The sequence below is a fragment of the Gorilla gorilla genome, chromosome 13, assembly GCF_029281585.2.
Source record: "Gorilla gorilla gorilla isolate KB3781 chromosome 13, NHGRI_mGorGor1-v2.1_pri, whole genome shotgun sequence".
Classification (NCBI taxonomy): domain Eukaryota; kingdom Metazoa; phylum Chordata; class Mammalia; order Primates; family Hominidae; genus Gorilla; species Gorilla gorilla.
Window position 1 is genome coordinate 64,690,827 of NC_073237.2, and position 23,688 is coordinate 64,714,514.

General features: G+C 43.0%; 1 protein-coding gene across 1 annotated transcript in view; it reads left to right on the forward strand.

Moving 5' to 3' along the window:
* The window catches only part of PGM5 (phosphoglucomutase 5), a 179,386-nt gene that overhangs the window by 117,884 nt on the left and 37,814 nt on the right, over window positions 1-23,688 (forward strand). The window contains exons 8-9 of the mRNA XM_055350738.2: window positions 8,450-8,585; window positions 12,597-12,780. Coding sequence (XP_055206713.1) covers window positions 8,450-8,585; window positions 12,597-12,780 — 320 coding nt within the window. The remainder of the gene's footprint in view (window positions 1-8,449; window positions 8,586-12,596; window positions 12,781-23,688) is intronic.

The window sequence follows — 23,688 nt, forward strand, 5'->3', positions numbered from 1 at the left end:
AACCCCTGTGCCGGGAAACAGAACTCTCACTTAGCATTGGAAGAATGTCTCCATCACTAAGATCCTTTTCTTGGAGTCTCAATGGTCCCAGTTCCATTGATCCTTCTATTAATCCTCCAAGCTAATGAAAAGTGGTAAGAGGGAGTGTTGTGTGACACCTAAGGGTGGAGCAAAAACAAAAGAATGGGGCTTCTGAAACCACATCTGTACTGACCAGAGTATCCTGGGACTGACTGGGAGTCCTGGGACATCATGGCCCTTAGTCAGAGACTGAAGACTTCCAAACAGACTAAGGGGTTCTTTTCCCAGTGTCTAGTAAGGGACTTTTAACAAGGAGAACTGTCCCTTGGGATTTAAATACAATCCCTAAAGTTGTGCTTCGAGGCTTCCCAATCTGCATTCTGGGAGACTACTGGTTGCTAGGTGGCCCCACTGAGAACACAGTACAGTGACTGTAGAAGTGACAGGTCTTCAACCTTAAAAGCCACTGGAGAGATTTTTGATTCAGTGTATGACTTGTCAAGGAACAATTCTTAAACAGGGTATGGTGGTTTGTGCCTATGTGGGAGGCTGAGGCAGGAGGATTGCCTGAGGCCAGGAGTTCAAGGCCAGCCTGGGCAACACAAAAAGACCCTGTCTCTTAAAAAAAAAAAAAAAAGAGAGAGCGAGAGAGACTCAGTGCGGTGGCTCATGCCTGGAATCCCAGCACTTTGGGAGGCCAAGGCTGGTGAACTCCTGAGGTCAGGAGTTCAAGACCAGCCTGGCCAACATGGTGAAACCTTGTCTCTATTAACAATACAAAAATTAGACGGATGTGGTGGCGGGTGCCTGTAATCCCAGCTACTTGGGAGGTTGAGGCAGGAGAATCACTTGAACCCAGGAGAAGGAGGTTGTGATGAGCCAAGATCGTGCTACTGCCCTCCAGCCTGGGTGACAGGGTGAGACTCCATCTCAAAAAAAAAGGACAATTCTTAGAGTCCTATTGTTCCTATCTGCCTTGGTGACAAAAAAAAAATGAGTTGGGATGTATGAATTAGGAGCATGCTGGTATGCTCTGTGAGGGAAGCATGTCAGCTGGCTGGACATGATATGGTTAATGTTCTCCCTGCTCTGGGATGGATGGCTTGATGCCTCCTAAGTGATAGACACAATTCCTAGTGCCTCCTGTACTTTATTTTAGAGTCTTCTTCACAATGATGGTATAGAGACCCTAATGACCCCATTTTATTGATGAAGTCGTTGAGGTTTAGGGAGGAATGTCAAGCCGCTGGCCAAAGTCACACTGGCTGAGCCACAATTCAAACCCAACCTTGCTGGCTTCACAGTGTCTGCTGCTGATGTTTTCAGTTCATGCTGATGAGTCATTTCCCACCCTCCCCAACCCCCTCCTGGTTATTCTTTTGGATGAAGGTAGAAGGAATGCCAGGGGACTTGGGATAATGGTCTCATGTAAACAGCATGGCATGAGAAGTTGAGGGACCCAGCTTCCATCTTGACTCCTCCTCTCTTAGACAAATAGCTTAGCTTCTATGTGACTCAATTTCCTCACTGCAAGACAACTTCGTCTGAGGGGATGATCTGTAGGTTTCTTCCATCATGATATTTCAGGTTGCTTCTAACTAGCTACCCTTAGTGAGGAGCAAACCTGATGAATTATATGCACTACATACTAAAGAGGCATTCATTTATTCATTCAGTGAACATTTACTTCACACCTTCTATGAGCCAGCCCAGGGTAGAGTGAGGAGTAATTTCAGACACAGGCCCTTCCCTCAGGGAGTTTATAGGGTGTTGCTATGGTCAGGATATCAGCCTTGTGTGAAACACTATTTATTACTATTTTACTTATTAAACGTGTTGTGACACAGAATTATTCACTGGGAGCCACATTGCCCACAGCACAGGATGTGTCCTTTGCTGCTGTCTGACTCTTCTGCGCTTGCACCTGGCTCTGACTTACGTGCAGGAGAGCTTTGTTCTCCAATTGATGAACATTAGGTACATTTAAGAATATTTTTTTAAGCATAGAAAGGTGACTTTTTTTTTCAGTGAGCCTTGCTTTTTCACCTGATGTTAAAGATCTGAACATAAGTGGTTTGAGAAATGAAAATCAATCTATCTATCAGTCTACCGATCGATCGATCGATCTCCATCACAGTTCTGTAGCATGTTCTGAAATCTCAGATCCACCCAAAAAGAGTGACCCCACTTTAACCTCATAACTCCACTATTTTTCAAAGACAAATCTTTGTCTTGAGTAGCTGAAAAAAGGATGAGAAGGCTGCAAATTAATGAAAACCATTTCTAAATGAAAAAAGGTAAACTGGAGAAATAAAGGGAAAATTTGCAGCTTGTCCTTTAGAAAGCCTGCCCCAGCTCTCACCACATAGGATGCTTTACCTGCTTTCTTGCAACTCCTGAGGGCCACAGCCTTGCTGGGATAATCCAGTGGCAGTTAAGTCCATAAGCTTTGGAGCCAAATTGCCCAGCTTGGAACCTTCTTTTTACCACTTAGTAGCTGTGTGGCCTCATACAGATGACCTGAGCTCAATCTCTTATTTGTAAAAGGGTGCTATCAAATTGTGGAAATTAAATAATAGATGCATAAAATCCCCTAGCACAGTGCCTGGTGCCTTGCTGCTTTCTTCTTAGAATGGAATTTATCCTCCTTGTGATTGTGCTTCAAAAATAATCAGAAACTTCTTTGAGTGAGTGGCCTCTCTTATTGTATGACCAACAATCCTGGTTTGTCCAGGACTAAGAAGTTTCATGGGATGTGGGACTTTATGTGCTAAAAGTGGGAAAATCCCATGCAAACCAGGATAAGTTGGTCACTCCAAAGCTGGCAAAGTCCTCAGTTTTCCAGATGAAAATGGCAAGGAGAAATCTTGATACTGAAGCTGACTCCAGTGAGAACCCCCCATGTGAGCAAGGCCAGGGCCGTGCATTAAATGAGAGACCAATGGCTGCTTTCCCTTAGCACCACATTCAAGCAAAAAGAGGAAGAGGCCTCACTCACTACCCCCAGGCATTCTGCCCCAAACATGAGACTGCATACGGTGCCTTTCTGCTGAAGCAAGTGACTTTCAAGCCTGGTTGCCTGTGAAAATCACCCAAGGAGTTTTTTTTAAAAGAAATACCAATGCCTGGGCCCCATCATTAAAAGTTTTTATTTTATTGGCTCAGGGTGAGACCTGAGCATTTGTATTTTTTTGAAATCTCCTTGGGTGATTCTAATGTGCAGTGCAGGGTTGAAAATTGCTAACCTATGTTACAGCTTGGAGTTGGCAACAGGTGCAAATTGACTTATAGTTTTCCTAATTGACAAATTTAGAATTTCCTTATCTGAGTTTCAGCTGTAATGGCTTGATCTGTTAGTAATGCATGGGATGCTTTATTGAGCTGATGTGTCCTTACTGATGTTTCCATGTGAAGAAAACATCTTTAAGATGATTGAGCATTCTCTTTATTTTTCCCTTTTCTTTTGTGAGGGCAATGTGCTTATTAGTGTCCTGCCTAGCTCAAGTAGCATGGTTTTGAAGATTGAGAAAATTCAAAGTTTAATTTGAGTGGAGGGGGAACAGTGATATTTCTCTAGAAAAAAAAAAAAGGCCTTCTTTTTTGTACCAGTTTTTGCTGGAGTCATGGCAGAGAAGAGCTGAGCGCCCTCCTTCTGGTATGTGGGTGGAGATGGCTGCTTCTCAGGGCTGCTCAGAGTAAGATTGCGTGGGCTTTGGGCTGGGCTAGGTTGGATGAGAAAGGCAAGGTGAGTGGTACTTACAGCTTTGGAAATATGGGTACATTCTCCCTGCAATGTCCTGAGCCAGGCAGCAAGCTTCAAAAATTGTGCTGGTGTTATTCAATGCTAAAAAGACACTCACTCTCAAGCCATAAAAAGACATGAAGGAACTATAATTGCGTATTATTAAGCAAAAGAAGACAATAAAAAAATACGTACTAGATGAGCCCAACTATATGACTCTAGAAAAGGCATGTTTTAAATGTGAATTTCTATGCACCATTGACAACTTTCTTTACTTTATTTTTATTTATTGTTTTTTTTTGAGACAGAGTTTCACTCTTCTTGCCCAGGCTGGAGTACAGTGGTGTGATCTCAGCTCACTGCAACCTCTACCTTCTGGGTTCAAACGATTCTCTTGCCTCAGCTTCCCAAGTAGCAGGGATTACATGGATGTGTCTGCCATCATGCCCGGCTAATTTTTTTTTTTTTTTTTTTTTGTATTTTTAGTAGAGACGAAGTTTCACCATGTTGGCCAGGCTGGTCTCAAACTCCTGACCTCAGGTGATTCCCCCACCTTGGCCTCCCAAAGTGCTGTGATTACAGGTGTGAGCCACCGCGCCTGGCCAACAACTTTAAAATTTTTTTTTTCTTATGAAATAATACATTGTTATTGCGAAAATATTTAAAAGGAAAGAGAGGAAAAACATCTGCAGTTCTACCACTTCAGAGATAATAACCATGTTAAGAGTTTGGTGTATATTCTTCTGTTTACTTGTATACACACATATATACATATCTATATTTTTTATAAAAATATACTGAATATTCTTTTTTAGTAAACTGATTTTTCATTTATTAAAATTGAATGCATAATTACCTATTGGATACAATGTTTTCTATTTAAGTAATGAGTACACTAAAAGCCACTAGGCAATATATCCGTGTAATAAAACTGGACTGGTACCTCCTGAAACTATAAAAATAAAATAAAATGAAAAGAATTGAATAAACATGGTTTTCTGTGTTACTAAAGATTCTTGTTTGATTTATTTTGTCTACCCACAAGGTTTTCAATGAATTTTGTACAATGATCCTATTGTTCAACAATTAAGCCTGGGCAACATAGTGAGACCCCGTCTCTAAAAAAGTAAATAAATAAATTAGCCAGGCATGGTGGTGTGCACCTAGAGTCCCAGCTACTCGAGAGGCTGAAGTGGGAGGATCACTTGAGCCTGGGAGGTCGAGGCTGCAGTGAGCCATGATTGAACCCCTGCACTCCAGCCTGGGTGACAGAGCAAGACCCTGTCCCAGAAAAATCAAAACAATATTTTTCCAATTTTTCTTTATTCTCTTATCTACTTCATTGAATGTCCTATGACTTAAGGTTAAGAAATAAAATAGCTGGGTTGAAAGCTGCATGATATTTTTAAAGACTGTTGATCATTATTGCCAAGTTAACTCTTCCCCCATCAAACCTTTGCTAACCTGACAGGCCCTAGATGGTATCCCATTTTACACACTTTTCTTTGACCACAGTGAGGGTGAACATTTGTTCCAATGTTGACTATTATTATTTTCCTCTGAAAATTGCATGCTTGTGCCCTTTCATTCCATTGTCCATTGAGGTTTCTCTTTTTCTTATTGACCTATGAAAACATTAAAAAATATCCAGCCTATTATCCCTGTCATATATATAGTGTGAACATTTCTACTCCCGTTTTTACTGTGTTTATAGTGGGGTTTTAGAAAACCATTTGATACCTTTGTGCTTTCTGGAATTTCTTGTTTAATCTGCCTGTCACTGATACAGCATAGCGTTCACTTGCCTGAAAGGCTTTTTAAAAGGAGAGTTATAGCCCCCAAATCCACTCCAAAGTACACTATAATCATCCAGTGGAAACATCTGTGTAATTGAAGCATCATTAATGTCTCTGTCCCAAACTCAAAGAACTATAAAGGGCATTGTTAATTTTACTTCATCATCAGCCCCTTATTAATCTTGGCAAATGTTTAACTTGTAGGCAAGGATGTCCAAGCCAACTCACAATTTACTACGCAATTGGCTACAAATGTTGAGGTGGGTTTTTTTGTTTATCCAACTAAAAGAACTTTATGTCCCTCTAGCACTAAATTATGACATCTTATCTCACAGATTTAACAGCATCTAATGGTTCTATCTCTAGGTAATGTAATCCAGCTGGAGTTCGAAGGTATGCAAAGCCCATGTTTTAGAACAAAAGGGTATTTTTCTCTAGCCAGTAAATAAAAGTGATTTTTTTTTCAGCTGTAAAAGGACAAAAGGTTTTGAAGTGATCCCACTGGGCAGGGTTTCCTAAACTTGTTTTTTGGCAGTTGGCCATGGAGCTAACTCAGTCTTCCAAACTTCTTCCATTTTTGTAGCAGTGTAAAGAATTCACTGGATAAGACTAAAGACACTTCATGGTGTGATGATTAATGCCCAGGGTCCTGTTAACCCAGAGGCAACCACAACTGGACATCCAACAGTGCCATTAGCAGACCGTTGATCAGTGTGTAGGAAGAACTAAAAACCTGACCCTTTTTCTTATTGATTTTAGTACATTCACAGCCCCCCTCAGGTTTGCATGTTTTCCTTATTGAGAAAAAAAAGTTTAACATTTAACACCATAAATGTCACAAGTACAGTAAATGGTCTGTAGCTTTAGTTAGAAGTTGTCAAAGATGTTTGACTTAAGTATTGTTTGATCCCATTTTCAGGGGTTAAACAGCTCTGTGGCGTTGGGTCTCCCTTGTTGGTTTTCCATGTATGTTTTATAGTTCTGAAACCCAAGAACACTGTTGTCCATTCTCATTGCCCTGCTGCAAGAAGGTCTGCTCCGTGGACCCAGTCCCGTTTCTTAAGACATTACTATTGCTAGAGTTAGAGGATAAAATTACATGCATAACCAAGAACAATTTCTGAAAGCATGTATTGAGGAATCAGCACCTTGCAGTAATTCACACAGCTTTATTAAAATTACCAACAACAAGATCAACAGCAAAAATATGTGATATCCCAGTCACTGTTCTAAACATCTGGGCATATTTAGTTGCTTAATCCTGACAGTAACCCCATGGGGTAGGGGCTGTTATTGTCCATAGATTACAGATGAGTACTGCAAACAAAGGTAAATGGCTGAGCCAGGATTAGAACATGAGACATCTAACTCTAGAGCTTGTCCTCTTAACTTGATTAAGTTGATACAACAACAATGCCGCAAAATGGATGATGGGGTCCCCATTTTACAAATGAGAAGCTGAGGCTCAGGGGAATTAATGACTTTGTAATAACTTTCCACACATCTGTGAAGTAGCAGTTTGGCTTAAGCCCTAATTCTAAAGCATTCCCCAGGATACCACATGTCTCGTACTACAACACATCTCTTTACATACAGGGCTTTATTCACTTCAGAGAGAGCTTATAACTGGCTAACAGACAGATACCCAAATGCGCCTGTGACACACTCTTCTGGGTTCTCATTGCACGGGAAGCTGGTCATTTAGACTGCAGTCTTCATTTGTGTGCCTGATGCAATAAGAACTGCCTCCAACTCTTTCTATATGAATAGCTGTGGGATTTAGCTTCTCTATTCATTCCTGCCTCAGGAACTTTGCTTTTTCTGTGCCGTAGCTTGGAATACGTCATCCCCAGATCTTGGCATGTCTGACTTCTTCTCAGGGGTTAGCTCAGATGCCATTGCCTCAGTGGGGGCAGACCCTAACTATCTGTATTAATCTCCTAGGGCTGTCGTAACAAATCACCACCAACTGGGTGGCTTAAAGCAGTAGAAATGTATTCTCTTATAGTTCTGGAGGCCAGAAGTCTAAAACCAAGGTGTAGGCAGGACCACACTTCCTTGGAAGGCTGTAGAGGAGGATTCCCCTTGCCTCTTTCAGTTTCTGGTGGCTCCACATGTTCCGTGACTTGTGGCGGCATAACTCTAATCTCTGCCTCCATCTGCACATAGCTTGCCCCTCTGTATTTCTCCTCTTCTGTGTCTTCTCCTCTTCTTATAAGAACGTTTATCATTGGATTTAGGTGCTTGAGATGATCTCACCTCAAGATTCCTAACTTAATTGTATCTGCAAAGAGCATTTCCCAAAATAAGGTCACATTCACAGGTTCCAGGTGGACATATCTGTTGGGTCGGGGAACCACCAGCCAACCTTAGGTCAAGCAGCTTTTGGTGCTGTTATGCTCTGTGACATCATCACCTCTTTATTTTCTTCAAAGCACTTGTCCTTATTTGATGCATCTTGTTCTCTTATCTACTTTTCTTTGCCTGTCTCCACCTAACTCCATCTACTTGGATTCAAACTTCATGAGTAAAGAACTATCTTGTTCACTGCTTTACCCCCAAGACGTAGCACAATGCCTGATATATTGTAGGGGTCACTAAATATTTACTGAATAAATGAATAATCTCATTGGGCTAATGAGATGTCAACTTGGCTCTCTGATCCCTTCAGAAATTTCCAAGTTTTATTTTTTGTTACTATTTTATTTGAATTTCAGTTGCATATTTTTCAGAAATGCAAATGTATTAGGAGACATATATTTAACATAATGGGTAAATGATCCAATCATTTCTACATAACATTCAATCACTAACTGGTCTTCTTAATTCATTTAGCTTTTGCTTTGCTCCCACAAATGAATGCTCAGCAGAATTTTTCTTTCACCTTTAGGCTCTGACCACCTCCGAGAGAAGGATGGCCTGTGGGCTGTCTTGGTCTGGCTCTCCATTATTGCTGCCCGGAAGCAGAGTGTGGAGGAAATTGTCCGAGATCACTGGGCCAAATTTGGCCGCCACTACTATTGCAGGTGAGGAGAAGGGGAAGGTTCTCTGTATGAATCCTGAAGAACTACTCCTAGAACAGGTTTCTAAAACTGATGGGCTAGAACCTTAAAAAGGAGGCATCTTCCCAGAAGATCTGAGGAACACAGAGGCTGGAGCTGAATCACCCCTTATAGATAGTTGGGGGTGGTGTCAGAGGCTACCAAGCTGGAAGGCACCAATTTCCTTTCCCCTGGTGACATCACTCTTTAATCTTTTCATCAATGCCTATAAGGTAGGTGGCCCTCTCAAGAGGAACTCTGAACTGCAGAGCTTTGAAAAGTTATTTGGTAACTATCATGGCTGTGAGAGCCGTGCAGTCAAACCAGAGGCATTTCTTGTTGGTTTTCCATTCATATTTATCAAGTAAAAAAGGCAGACACAGAAGCTGTGACAGGTTGGAGTGCTTTCATAATCCTCTCTCTACCTCTGTCTTACCTCCTCACCAATAATCAGATTCAGTGTCCAAGATGCCTGAGCTGGCACCCCTTGAAGGAACCTCATGGTTCAAGAGGCCCAGATATTGTTAAAGTTTTGTCCTCATGAAAAGAGGTACAGGCCGGGTGTGGTGGCTCACGCCTGTAATACCAGCACTTTGGGAGACCGAGGCAGGTGGATCACCTGAGGTCAGGAGTTTGGGACCAGGCTGACCAACATGGTGAAACTCTGTCTCTATTAAAAATACAAAAATTAGCTGGGTTTGGTGGTGCACACCTGTAGCTACTAGGGAGGCTGAGGCAGGAGAATCACTTGAACCTGGGAGGCAGAAGTTGCAGTGAGTGGAGATCGCGCCACTGCACTACAGCCTGGGCAACAGAGTGAGACTCCATCTCAAAAACAAAACAAAACAAAACAAAACAAAACAAAAAAACAGGGAAAAAGAAGTACAGAAAAGGAAACCATTATTTTGGAAGGAAGAAAAGGAAAGATCAGTGGGTAGGAGCTTAGGGTTGGGGGTCTATATCACTTTCCCGTTGTTTAAGTAAATGAAAGAGTATTCTGGAAGTGTGGTTAATTACTAGGAGTGTGAACCTAGGTATGCTAAATATGTGTACATAACAAGAACCAAGCCATGGGTTAGGAGGAGGGAATAGGAAACGATGTTAACTGTAAAGAACTTGGAGGTGGGGCAAGGGAATCCTTGGGTAGTCTCAGAGACTCTGTATTAAAAGCAGAAAGATTGTGACTCATTTTGCTTTGTTTATGAATAGTTAACTACTTTGAATGTTTGGTTGTGTTTCAAGAGCTTAAGGGACAGAAAGAGAGCTTTAGACTTTCCTTATAAGGTGATTATTTCTTCTGTTAAGAAGCCTTTTACTTAGATATGTATCAGAGAATAAGGAAGCCCATGATTGTACTCGTTAAAATCAAAGAGATTACAACCTTCTGGGAGATGTAAACAACAACAACATCATATTCTTAGTTCCCATTTAGTCAAGAAAGCTGGGGATGTGATAGCTTGCAAAACAACTCAAATTATTCAGTGTATCATAAAAAATGAATTCTCAGGACAGGTAGAAACTTGGTTTACTCATTATTTCTAACAAGTACCAAAACCCCCTGATTCGTGTGTGTTTTCTTTTCCTGGCATACCAAGAGTTAATTGGCACATGACATTCTTCTATTGCATGAAGCTGTCCCAAAACGTCCAACCTGACAAAATATATTATGATTGACAACCTCTGGCCTAGTGAGATCGCTTTGAGTCAGAGATGTGTTCCTCATAATTTGTGGAATGATTATCTAGGTTTCTGCTGGTGTCTTGAATAATTGGTGTTATGGTAACTGTATTTATAATGTAGTTTATTTTTTGTGGCCAAGAGCTTACACGATAATTACTTCTTCATAACAAATACCATATTTGAGAATAATATGCAATACAGATTTAATTTCTTCTAGGACATTGAGTTATGTTTCAGATTTCTTTCCAAAAAGATCACAGAGATAAAGAAAAAGGGAGGAGAAAATACATAGAATGAAAGGTAAACATTTCCTTCAACCCCCAGCAAATGGCAAATTAAAAGGTGCTTGTGAAATGTAATTATTCCTAGCTTGACAATTTTCTTGGCAGGCTGAAAATAATAAAACAATTTCACTTTAACTAATACTGAGCCTGAATATCTGAGAACATCTTCCAGATTATTTTTCTTGTATGAGTAGACCCCAGAAGGAATCCTCCATTTAAAGATTTCTTCCTTGAAAGTGTGTTGTTATTGGTGGTGGTCAGACGGGGATTTGGGGGTGGAAGGCAGTGCTAGATCCTGCTTGTATATGAAGGTGAACGTTTGGGCAAACAGATCTGATGATTCTCAACCCTAGACTGAACGTGATCTATCATATTAGTGGATTTTTTTCAACTCCTGAATCTCTTTCAATGCCTCTCTGTCTCCTGCTAGACTCTCTTCTCCTGTCTTCCTGCCCCTTTCTCCTTGGTTGGGTCTCTACCTTCTCCAAATGTCTACCTTTAAAGTGACTGCAGTCTCAGAATATATGCCCTGCTGAAAAAGAATGTTCTGAGGGAGTTCCTTTTTTTTCCCTGTGAGGCTGAGAAAAAAACACCTTGTGTAGGAGGAAGAGAATAAAAGAAAGGGATGTAGATGCAGGGGACCCATTGCTAGACATGGTATTATTCCATATTTTGCATCTTGGCTAATATGCTGATGTTTACTGGATGTCTTAAAGATCTTAAGTGGAAAAAAGTAGTAACAGCTATTCAGAGCTTCCTTCTTCCAGTTCACTCTGAGAACTCACATCCTTTCTCTATGCTACAGGAAGCCCAAATGTAAGATCCTCCAAGTGACTTGGGTGCAGCTGCCCCTCCTATGGCTTCCTTCTTAAACAGACAGTCCTAGGTGTGCCATTAGGTCTCAGCCAAGACCATCTGACATTGTAAAATATAGTTTATTTATGGTGGTGATGGCAAATAAAAGTTGTTAGCTGTTTTTAAGCACAAGTGCCTGGCACTGTGCCAACTCTTGGTATACATCATCATATTTTAAACCCCACAATGACAAATGCAATTGGTATTATTTTTAGTCTTTTATTTTATTTTTTCTAATTGACTTCCAGCCCCATTGTTACATTTAATATGCTTGGCTAGGAGGACTTTTTTGAATGGAACAATTGTGATATTTCTTCCAAGTTTCCAAGAGTTCTACAGTGTGCTCAGTTCCCCTTCTCCCTTTCTTTTTACCTTCCTTGATTTTTCTCTCTTTCCTTCCTTCCTTTCCTTTCTCCCATTTTTCATTCCATTCTACTTACATAGAACTTACTATGTACTAGAAATAGCAGAGAACAAGACAGCTCCTGGAGCTCACGTTCTGGTGGCCAAAGACAGACAATGAATAGGTAAACAAATATACAAACAAGATACATACAGTTTGGGATAACTACCAAAAGAAAATATGAAGGGTGATGAGAGAAGAAGACGAGTGGGGAAGCTGCCTTAGATAGATGGTCAGAGAAGGTCACATTCTAATGGTGACAGTGGGTTTGAAAATGGAAGGAAAGAATGAGCCTGGTATTTGAAGAGCTGGCAGAAGAATGTACAAGGTAGAGGGAACACACAGCAAGCGCAAGGGCCCAGAGGCAGGAAAGGGTGCAATGTCAATGCACACTGGAGAAGAGACCAGTGTGGCTGGAGCCAGTGAACAATGATAAAAAAACAGAACAAAGTCGAGTCAAAGAGGTGGGCAAGGGCAGATCTCACAGTGCCTGATAGACCAAGGTTAAAGTGTTGAGTTTTGTTCTCAAGGTGATGGGAATTTATAGAGGGATTTAATAGAAAGAAAGTGGCATGATTTGATTTTTACAAGATTACTCTGGCCACTGTATGGGGAATGGACTGTAAGGGTCAGATGGAAGAGGGGAGATGAGTTGAAGGTGCATTTCTGTGCTGTCCTTCCCTGGAAACAGAACCAATGATTAGATAACTGTAAGTGGGCCACCCAGTTGCTTGTTCTCTGATTAGGTTTCTGTTCCTCCTGTGTCCTCACCAGGTTTGACTATGAGGGGTTGGATCCCAAGACGACATATTATATCATGAGGGACCTGGAGGCCCTGGTCACAGACAAATCCTTCATTGGCCAGCAGTTTGCTGTGGGGAGCCATGTCTACAGTGTGGCGAAGACGGATAGCTTTGAATACGTGGACCCTGTGGATGGCACTGTGACCAAGAAACAGGTACTTGCTAGGAAATCACTAAGATGGGTTATCAGGCAGAACCAGTGGCCAAAATGTCCTAGAACTGGAGAGGTCCTTAGGAATGATCTAAGGTGACCTCATTTTATAGATGAGAACTGTGCAGCCAGGAAAGAGGAAAGCCCTTGATGAAGGACACCTAACAAGTTAGTGCACAGGGTAGATTAGAACATGGGCTTTCTGTGGCCAGGCACAGTGGCTCATACTTGTTATCCCAGCATTTTGGGAGGCCAAGGTGGGAGGATCATTTTTGACCTCAGGAGTTCAAAACCAGCGTGGGCAACAAAGTGAGACCCCCATCTCTACCAAAAAAAAAAAAAAAAATAGCTGGGCATGGTGGCACACAATTGTAGTCCCAGCCACTTAGGAGGCTAAGGTGGGAGGATCGCTTGAGCCCAAGAGGTCAAGTCTGCAGTGACTCATGATCACACCATTGCACTTCAGCATGGGAGACAGAGTGAGACCATGTCTCAAACACACACACACACACACACACACAAAACAAACAAACAAAAAAAAAAAAAAACAAAAGAACATGGGTACTCTATGTCCAGTATTCGTCCCACTTGGTAATGGATAGACCAATATGTCAAATAAATACAGACCCAACATTTCCTTCTGAAATGTTTGTAGCCTGCAGGTGCTCATATGTGGTGGCCATTATTGGTGACAGATTCAGAAAAGTTACCAAGAACTAAAGATCCCTGTCCTTGGGGCCTCAGTGAGTCAGTCCTTGGAAATGTGAAGTCAGGAGCTCAGCTGGCATCTTTGAGCCCCTGTGCCCTGGATAGGTCTTTTCCAGTTTTGGACCACATTCCCACTTCCATTTTACAAACTTTTCTTAGATCCAAGTCTCATTTTGATGTAGAATTCAAGAGATATAAAATAATGTGCCTTTTAAAGTATCCTTGGGATACTTTTGCTCACCGACAAGGAAGGCTCGGAAACCATTCCTTCAAGGGAATGGTCTAATCCGCACTCAGTTATGGATTTTATCTACTTGCAAGAAGCTTGTCTGTTGAGCTTATTTGTTTTGCTGTTAATGCAGTATTCCTCTACCTTGTATCTTCCTCAGTGTACTCAGTGCTTGGATACCTTTTCCTTAGATTTTCTTTAACTGTTCACATCAGGCCAATTCTGCAACTGGATCTCAAGTTGATCTATTTTTTTCATTTCCCCTCCCCTTCCATAACTCTGACTGTTGGTTTTCTTTTTTTTTTTTTAATTTTATTTATTTATTTTTTTATTGATCATTCTTGGGTGTTTCTCACAGAGGGGGATTTGGCAGGGTCATAGGACAATAGTGGAGGGAAGGTCAGCAGATAAACAAGTGAACAAAGGTCTCTGGTTTTCCTAGGCAGAGGGCCCTGCGGCCTTCCACAGTGTTTGTGTCCCTGGGTACTTGAGATTAGGGAGTGGTGATGACTCTTAACGAGCATGCTGCCTTCAAGCATCTGTTTAACAAAGCACGTCTTGCACCGCCCTTAATCCATTCAACCCTGAGTGGATACAGCACATGTTTCAGAGAGCACAGGGTTGGGGGTAAGGTCACAGATCAACAGGATCCCAAGGCAGAAGAATTTTTCTTAGTACAGAACAAAATGAAAAGTCTCCCATGTCTACCTCTTTCTACACAGACACGGCAACCATCCGATTCCTCAATCTTTTCCCCACCTTTCCCCCCTTTCCATTCCACAAAACCGCCATTGTCATCATGGCCCGTTCTCAATGAGCTGTTGGGTACACCTCCCAGACGGGGTGGTGGCCGGGCAGAGGGGCTCCTCACTTCCCAGTAGGGGCGGCCGGGCAGAGGCGCCCCTCACCTCCCAGACGGGGCGGCTGGCCGGGCAGGGGGCTGACCCCCCCACCTCCCTCCTGGACGGGGCGGCTGGCCGGGCAGAGGGGCTCCTCACTTCCCAGTAGGGGCGGCCGGGCAGAGGCGCCCCTCACCTCCCGGACGGGGCGGCTGGCCAGGCGGGGGGCTAACCCCCCACCTCCCTCCTGGACGGGGTGGCTGGCCGGGCCGGGGGCTGACCCCCCCACCTCCCTTCCGGACGGGGCGGCTGGCCGGGCCGGGGGCTGACCCCCCCACCTCCCTCCCGGACAGAGCGGCTGGCCGGGCAGAGGGGCTCCTCACTTCCCTGTAGGGGCGGCCGGGCAGAGGCACTCCTCACCTCCCGGACAGGGCGGCTGGCCTGGCGGGGGGCTGACCCCCCCACCTCCCTCCCGGACGAGGTGGCTGCCGGGCGGAGACGCTCCTCACTTCCCAGATGGAGCGGCTGCTGGGCGGAGGGGCTCCTCACTTCTCAGACGGGGCGGTTGCCAGGCAGAGGGTCTCCTCACTTCTCAGACGGGGCGGCCGGGCAGAGACGCTCCTCACATCCCGGACGGGGCGGCAGGGCAGAGGTGCTCCCCACATCTCAGACGATGGGCGGCCGGGCAGAGACGCTCCTCACTTCCAGGATGTGATGGCGGCCAGGAAGAGGCGCTCCTCACTTCCCAGGTGGGATGGCGGCCGGGCAGAGACGCTCCTCACTTTCCAGACTGGGCAGCCAGGCAGAGGGGCTCCTCACATCCCAGACGATGGGTGGCCAGGCAGAGACGCTCCTCACTTCCCAGACGGGGTGGCGGCTGGGCAGAGGCTGCAATCTCGGCACTTTGGGAGGCCAAGGCAGGCGGCTGGGAGGTGGTTGTAGCGAGCCGAGATCACGCCACTGCACTCCAGCCTGGGCGCCATTGAGCACTGAGTTAACGAGACTCCGTCTGCAATCCCGGCACCTCGGGAGGCCGAGGCTGGCAGATCACTCGCGGTTAGGAGCTGGAGACCAGCCCGGCCGACACAGTGAAACCCCGTCTCCACCAAAAAAATACGAAAACCAGTCAGGCGTGGCGGCGCGCCTGCAATCGCAGGCACTCGGCAGGCTGAGGCATGAGAATCAGGCAGGGAGGTTGCAGTGAGCTGAGATGGCAGCAGTACCGTCCAGCTTCGGTTCGGCATCAGAGGGAGACCGTGGAAAGAGAGGGAGAGGGAGACCGTGGGGAGAGGGAGAGGGAGAGGGAGAGGGAGAGGTTTTCATTTTTACACTGGAATGTGTTTGATAGGGTTTGGCTGTGTCCCCACCCAAATCTCATCTTGAACTGTAGCTCCCATAATCCCCACGTGTCATGGGAGGGACCAGGTGGGAGGTAATTGAATCATGGGGGTGGGTTTTTCCTGTGCAGTCTTGTGGTAGTGAATAAGTCTCATGAGATCTGATGTTTTTATAAAGGGCACTTCCCCTGCACATGCTTTCTTGCCTGCTGCCGTGTAAGACATGTCTTTGCTCCTCCCTCGCCTTCCACCATTATTGTGAGTCCATTAAACCTCTTTTCCGCTATAAATTACCCAGTCTTTGGTAATTCTTCATAGCAGTATGAAAATGGACTAATACAGTATTGATTTCCCCCAACCTCTTCTACACTCTTCTGTCTGAGCTCAGCTGTAGCTATAAATGGATACATGCTGCCAGGATCTGCTCTTGGGAATTTTTCTGGTAAAGAAAGAAGGAAGTTTTTTGTTCCTTTTCCCAGATTCCAGGACCCAGGTGATATCTTCATTGGCTGGTGGTCCTGAGACACACTAGAGCTTCTTTGCAGGTCTGGGTTTAGCTCAAGGGGGGTGATGAGAGACCAGTTACTTAATACTTAGCAGCATCCCCATTGTTGGCAAGTTACAGATGGTTCCTTTGCTACCATTGGTCCTGTTGGGTAGAGGTGGAATCCCTGCATAGCAGTGTTGTTGAGACCCTCTCAGGATGTCAACATGCATCAACATTCAGCCCCAGGGATAGTTGAGTCTGGGGTACACTTTAGGTAACATGGTGCAAAATAAGCATACTTTTCAAACTATAGACATCTGAAAGACATATTTGAATTTAAATAAACTAGTATTCTAAAATAACCATTAAGTACCTTGGTGCATACATTCAGTGGATATTTATTGAGAGCCTACCAAATGCATAATTTGTTTTTTTTCATGGTACAGTTTTAAAATATAAATATATAGTATCTTTATTGATATATAATTCATATACCAGATGGTTCTCTCATTTAAAGGCCACACTTCAACAGTTTCTAGTATATTTACAGAATTGTGCAGTTACCACCACAACCAATTCAGAACACTTTCATCACCCCAGAAAAGAAATGTTGTGCTCTTTAGCTGTCATCTTCCTTCCAACATCCCTCCAACCCCCAGCCCCTGGCAACCCCTGATCTTTCTGTCTCTATGGATTCGCCTATTTGGGACATTTTGTATAAATGGAATCATATAATACACGGTCCTTTATGACTAGCTTCTTTCACTTATTGTAATGTTTTCAGGGTTCATCCACTTTGTACCATATATCAGTACTTATTCCTTTTATTACCAAGTAATATTCTATCACGTGGATATACCACAGTTTGTTTATCCATCCATTTGTTGTTGGACGTGTGAGGTATTTCCACTTTTTGACTATAATGCTGCTATGGACATCCATCTACAAGTTTTTGTGCAGAGATAGGTTTTCAATTCTCCTGGGTACATACTTAGGAGTGGAATTGCTGGGTCAAATGGTATCTCTATGTTTAACCATTAAAGGAACTGCCATATGGTCTTCGTAAGCAATTGCACCACTTGACATTCCTGCCAACAGTATATGAGGGTTCCAGTTTCTCCACACCTTTGCTAACCCTTGTTATTATGTCTTTGTGATTTAAAAATACTGTTATTTTAAAACAACCTACTATATTATGGATTATTTTTAAATTAAGATAGAAGAAGATTTGATTTCTATAAGGAGAAACAGAACTATATCTCTCTGCTAGCAAAGCTCAGAGGAGACATAATACTGCCAAGTGTCTGCTTCCTACAGGAGGCAGGTTGTTGTGGTTCTCTTCAGTATTCTCTTGTGTTGGAGTCAGATAGACACAGGATTGAAAGCTGGCTTTGTCACTGCCTAGATTTGTGATTTTAGGCATATTATTTAACTTCTTTGAACCTCATCTTGAGGGGAGGAGCTAGTGATAATTATCACAGATGCATCATGGGGAAAGTTTGAAGAGAAAGTCATGTGAAACCTCAGGTACAGTGCCAAGTACCTAATTGATGCTCAAGAAATATCAGTTCCCTCCCCTTGACCAGAATCCTTAATTTGATTGAATATCAGTTCAAGAAAAGGATACAACTATTCTCTCTCTCTCTCTCTGTGTCACACACACATACACACACACACACACACACACACATACACAAATCAGGTGTATATTTTTAAAAGTAATAATCAGTGTGCCCTAGGGTTAGAAAACGCTCACCCAACTCTTCTATTTATTCTATTTTAAAAGTACTTTGCAGTAAAATTTGAGGCTCAGATTGATGATCCCAAGGTAGTGGGAGATTCCCAGTTGTGTCTCTTGTTTGGGTTAAATTCTACTTACTTAAAAAAAAGTAGATAGCAGAAATAATTTTCAACAATGAATTGTTAAAATTTGTGCTGTTCCTGTTTTATCCAGAAATTCTCTTCAAGAGCAGCTTTCTGCTCCAGAGCACCCAAGGCAACCTTGGTACCACTGTAAATCGTGTGAGCAATGGTTGGGTATGCAGGCTTGAAGTCAGAAAGTTTTGGGTTTGAGCCTCAACTCTGCCACCTCCTTGCTGGGTTATCTTAGGCAAGCTATTCAACCCCCCTACACCTGCATTTTTAAAATCTGTGAAATAGGAATAATAATTGTGGCTGTCTCATATAAGCGTTTGGGAGAATTAAGTGAGATGACACTTATAAAATCCTGGCACATAACAAATGATAACAATTGGTTAAATAAAATTATTTATGTTTAAAAAAAAAGCATCTTTGGGAAAGACTGTAGCAGTGAATGAACCAGATATGATAAGAAAAGCAGAAAAAAACCACACAATTTTGCAGTGTCACATAAAGATTTGAGAAGGTCCCTTCAGTTTCTAAGTCATCTGGGAATTGATTCAAACTCACATTTCCCCCCCTCTCCCATCCCCCAGCACACACACTCTGCTTTAGAAAGCGAAAGGTTTTTTAAGGCAGCTTGGTCTCCTTTATGTCCTTGACCTGAGGTCAGAGTCAGGAAATAAACCATGGAAAAAAATCCTGTTTCACATACATCTTCAGAGATAAAGTAGAAATGCTTCTCCATCCAAAATGAAATTAAAATCCTGTTCTGGTGATAACCACCCCACTACCGCCAACCCTGCTGCTGTGGAAATGTTCAGTGAAGTCTGTCCTGCCTGGCTTTATGGGACCATTCAAGGAGCAAGAAGGAAACCCTGAAGTTCTCAACCCCTGATATGATTTCCCAGGGACCTCCCTGGCGTCAATGTGGCATGTTTGGTTTCATGGGATTTACTGTGGCTGCCTCCAAGTATCTGATGCATGTGTGACCTTGGATGCCAAGAGAAAAACTGATGTGTGCTTTCCACTATACAGGGCCCAAGAGAGACTCTGTTTGATTTAGAAAGCATTTTCATGAGGCATGGTTCAACAACTGCAGTTCTTCCTTCTATCTTCATGAGGATATGTCACTATTTTCAAGTGAAATCTAGTCACATGAATGACTGACTGATGCTGTTTTCTTCAAGTATAAGTGGAAAAAAATAAGCCTATAGCTACAATGAGAATAGGGGAGCACTTTGATCAAATGGCTAAGTAGTTAAAGGAGTTCCCAGTTTATACCTTCTAAAGAGATAGGACAGAGAGGAGTTGTGTGATTCATGTGGGTTGCAGGGTGAGCCACTCTTTCTTCAGAGGCGACTTCATTGTGCAAACATCGAGGGTTTCCATCCATCATGCTAGGTGAGCTCTTTCTTCCCTTCACCATCGATACCCTAAAGAATATTATCAAGATTGTCTCTTACTATGATCTTTTCTCCATCTCTAACATGTGGCCTAAGTCCTGGAATCTCCACTCAGTGCCTCAGTTGTGAGCCTCCCCCAGCTCTGATAGAAGGAATACTCCAATCCTGGTATTGTGAGTGAAGGACAGTGTGACAGAAATGGCTCCACACTGAGAGACAGCATATTTCCACTATGGTGGGTATCAGTCCAGAACCATGACCTATATTTTGAAAACTGGATTTGAAATGAGAAACCTTGACAGTTCAGGAGCAAAATTTAAGCAACCGAGTCTCTTTTTATGACTCATCCTAATCCCATGTTGTTGTTGTTGTTTTCTTTTTTCTTTTTCTTTTCTTTTTTTTTTTTTTTTTAGACAGAGTCTGGCTCTGTCGCCCAGGCTGGAGTGCAGTGGTGTGATCTTGGCTCACTGCGACCTCTGCTCCCGGGTTCAAGCGATTCTTGTGCCTCAGCCTCCTGAGTAGCTGGGGCTACAGGCGTGCACCACCACGCCCAGCTAATTTTTTTATATCTTTAGTAGAGACAGGGTTTCACCATGTTGGCCAGTCTGATCTCAAACTCCTGACCTCAAGTGATCCGCCCACCTCGGCCTCCCAAACCAACTCGTGTGTTTCTAACAAGCTCAAAAATCATGAAACTCTTCCAGTGCTGAAGTCATTTGCAAGTAACAGTTCAGCTGATGGTTAAAAAGCTGATGTAAATAAATGCATACCAGTTAGGTGATGTGGAAAACCAAATCCAATTTGATTATGTCAGGCTAACTCTGAGCTGATTAATACCTCTTCAAGTTAAGCAGGCTATGTGGAGACATTTTGATGTTGTCCTTAACCTGGAAAAAAAGAACCGTTTGAATTTAGTTCAGAGAAAAAGCACACTTTGAAGAACTGATTTTGAAGTCAGTTTTCTTTTAGAGTTTTTATTTTAATTTGCAAGAAAGTGTCTGCTCTTTTTAATTTCAATATTTAGAAATAGTAAATTGGCAATCTCAAAGTCACATTTTATTTCCAGCATGTGGTGTTTTAATATGTACCTTGATGCAACAAACCCCTGGTCAGCAAATATGAAGCAGCTCACTAAGGTGTTGTCCCCAGCACGGTATAAAAGCAACTGAATCATATCAACTGGAGAATCTGAAGCTTTAAGATTGAGTTCTTCTCTCTTCAGAGTTAGCTAGTCAAATTTCAGCTTCAACTTTTTGTTTTTGTTTTTTGTTGTTGTTTTGTTTTTTGTTTTTTGAGACGGAGTCTCGCTCTGTCACCAGGCTGGAGTGCAGTGGCATGATCTTGGCTCACTGCAACACTGCAACCTCCACCTCCTGGGTTCAAGAGATTCTCCTGCCTCAGCCCCCCGAGTAGCTGGGATTACAGGCATGCGCCACCATACCCGGCTAATTTTTGTATTTTTAGTAAAGACAGGGTTTCACCATGTTGGTCAGGCTAGTCTCAAACTCCTGACCTCAGGTGATCTGCCTGCCTCGGGCTCCCAAAGTGCTGGGATTACAGGCGTGAGCCACTGCGCCTGACCTCAACTTCAACTTTGATCACATTCTAATCAATGAACTAATTGAGAGACTATAATTGTAACAATTTGTCATTGTCCCTTTTGCTGGAGTGCCATTTGCTGGAGTGTGGTTTGCGCATCTGGAAGTAGAGCCTCAAAAATCATTTTAGTCACACTGATTAACCCACCTATAGAATTTAGTTAAATCTGAAAGTTAGCATACCCACAAATAGCACTTCTACACTGAGTCACAGAAATGTTTAAGTGAATGGGCTATTATCACATTTAGTTTATTGTGATTCGATGTGGGTTTAAAAAAAACCTTTTTCTTTGAAAATTGTGATGTTGAAAAGAATCTCTGCAATAAACATATATTCCTTTCCTAACTTAGTCTAATATGGTGAAGGTTGTTAGAGGCTGATTCATTTACATCTTCATCTATTCAGTGAGTATTTACCAAACACCTACTAGACGCCAGTCAGCTCATTGGCACCGAGGATACAACAGTATTCAGGACAGTTGAGATTCCTGTCTGCTGCTTAAAATCTAGCAGGGAAGATAAATTGATATTAAACTTTAATTACTGTAGAGTTTGTTGAACGGTATTACAGAGGAAGAACTTATTTGGTGTGCATAGCGGGGGAAACTAGACTAGGGCTCTAGAAAGTTCTTCATAGAGAGGTGATATCTAAGTCGTACCCTGAAGAATGGGTAGAAGGCAGCCCAGGTGAAACCATTTTATCAGACTCTTTGCTTTTCTTCAGTCCAATGTGGTTGTTATACGGTTGTTTAGCTCTCCAGATAAAGAGCTAAGGTTTCCTATAGGCATTCTCAATGGGATGCTACAATAACTGTGATTAGGATTCTCAACTTCAGTGCTCACTCTACAACACTGTAGTTGGGGAAAATAAAGACAGTCGGGCTCTGTATTGCACTATGGCTTGTGCTAGGACATTTTGAAAACCATAGGTTTAAAAAAACAATTTCTACTAGCCACTTTTCCTGTGATTTTCCTATTTGTCCTCTGAAGGCCAAACGCATATTCAGTACTTTATAATGACCTGTCAGCTGATTTGAAAATAAAATGGGAAGCTGGGTGCAATGGCTTATGCCTGTAGTCCCAGCTGCTTGGGAGGCTGAGACAGGAGGATTGCTTGAGTCCAGGAGTCCAAGATCACCCTGGGCAACACAGCGAGACCTCATCTCAAATTTTAAAAAAAGCGAGAAAGAAAATAGAATGAGGGAGACCCTGTTTCTGGTTAGTCGGGAAGTTCTCATCTCCCTGTTTCTGGTTAACTGGAGTTTTGTTATAAAGAATTACCTTCTCCTGGCATAAGTTGATTGCTTTAGAACTATTGTCTAAAGTGTCAGTAGTAAAATTGTCCTAAAATGTGTAGCAAGCGTGTAAGCATTATCGAATGGCAACACAGTTACTTTCTATTGGAATACTAATGTCTCTGTGTTGTCGGGTGGGTGAGCTTCACCAGGAAATATAAATATCAAAGAGAAAAGCTGCAAACGATCACAGGAACTAAGGGAGGAAGCTATGCTGTTGTCTGGGTAAAGTGTACCTGAATCCAAAATATCCCAGAGCTGGGGTGGATATTGTGTGAACAGGGATCAGCAGTCACTGGCCAAAGAAATGGGGAAATAGAACGTGCATGATTTTGTTCCGTTGTTCCAGTTTTGAGAGTTGGAATTTGGATAAGGAATAGCTTTCAAGTCTTCGCCCTCCAGCAGCCCTCTCATCACCTAGCATGGCTTTTCTAGGTGAGTGCTTTAAAAGAGCGTGTAAGGAGTCACTTGATTTCCCCAGATAGTTCTTTGCAATTGTTAGCCCCCAAGAAGGCTGGTTGGTTTTTAAAAGAGGCTGGGTGAGAACTGCTCCCAAGAGCAGGGCAGCTGAGTATGGCTGTGCAGTCAGCACACTGCACAATGGTACCCAGCCTAATGGGGAAGGAGAAGCTGAAGTCCAAGCCAGCCAAAGGAAGGATGGTTTTCTGCAATTTATCCATGCTGGGGGTAGAGGGGGGCACCTGTTTTTAACTCACACAAAAGCACCATATGGAGTAACTGCTGCCTTGCTCAACCACTTTTGAACTCATGCTCACAGCTAATTCTATGAATTATTAAACAAAGAAAAATGGGTAATTCTAGGTGGGTTTTTTTAGTGTGTGTGGAAAGATACGTCTGTTCAATCCAAATCTCCTGCTTTCTAGGCTGCATGCCCACTTCTACAAAATATGGTTCAGATGTTACAAAGCACTATCTTCACCTTGACGCTTTCCAGATAAATCGTTGTGATTTCCTGTGGGAGATAAGATCTGAGTTAGGCTCGCTGAGTCTCTCTCTTCCAAGGCTGTCCTGTCTCCAGGTTCACATGCCTGCTGTGGCCAACTGACTATATATGCGACACTGTACCAGATTGCAGGGCCATATGCTGTTTTCCCCTGGAATTCATCCCAAGTCAGTATTTGACTAGGTCCGA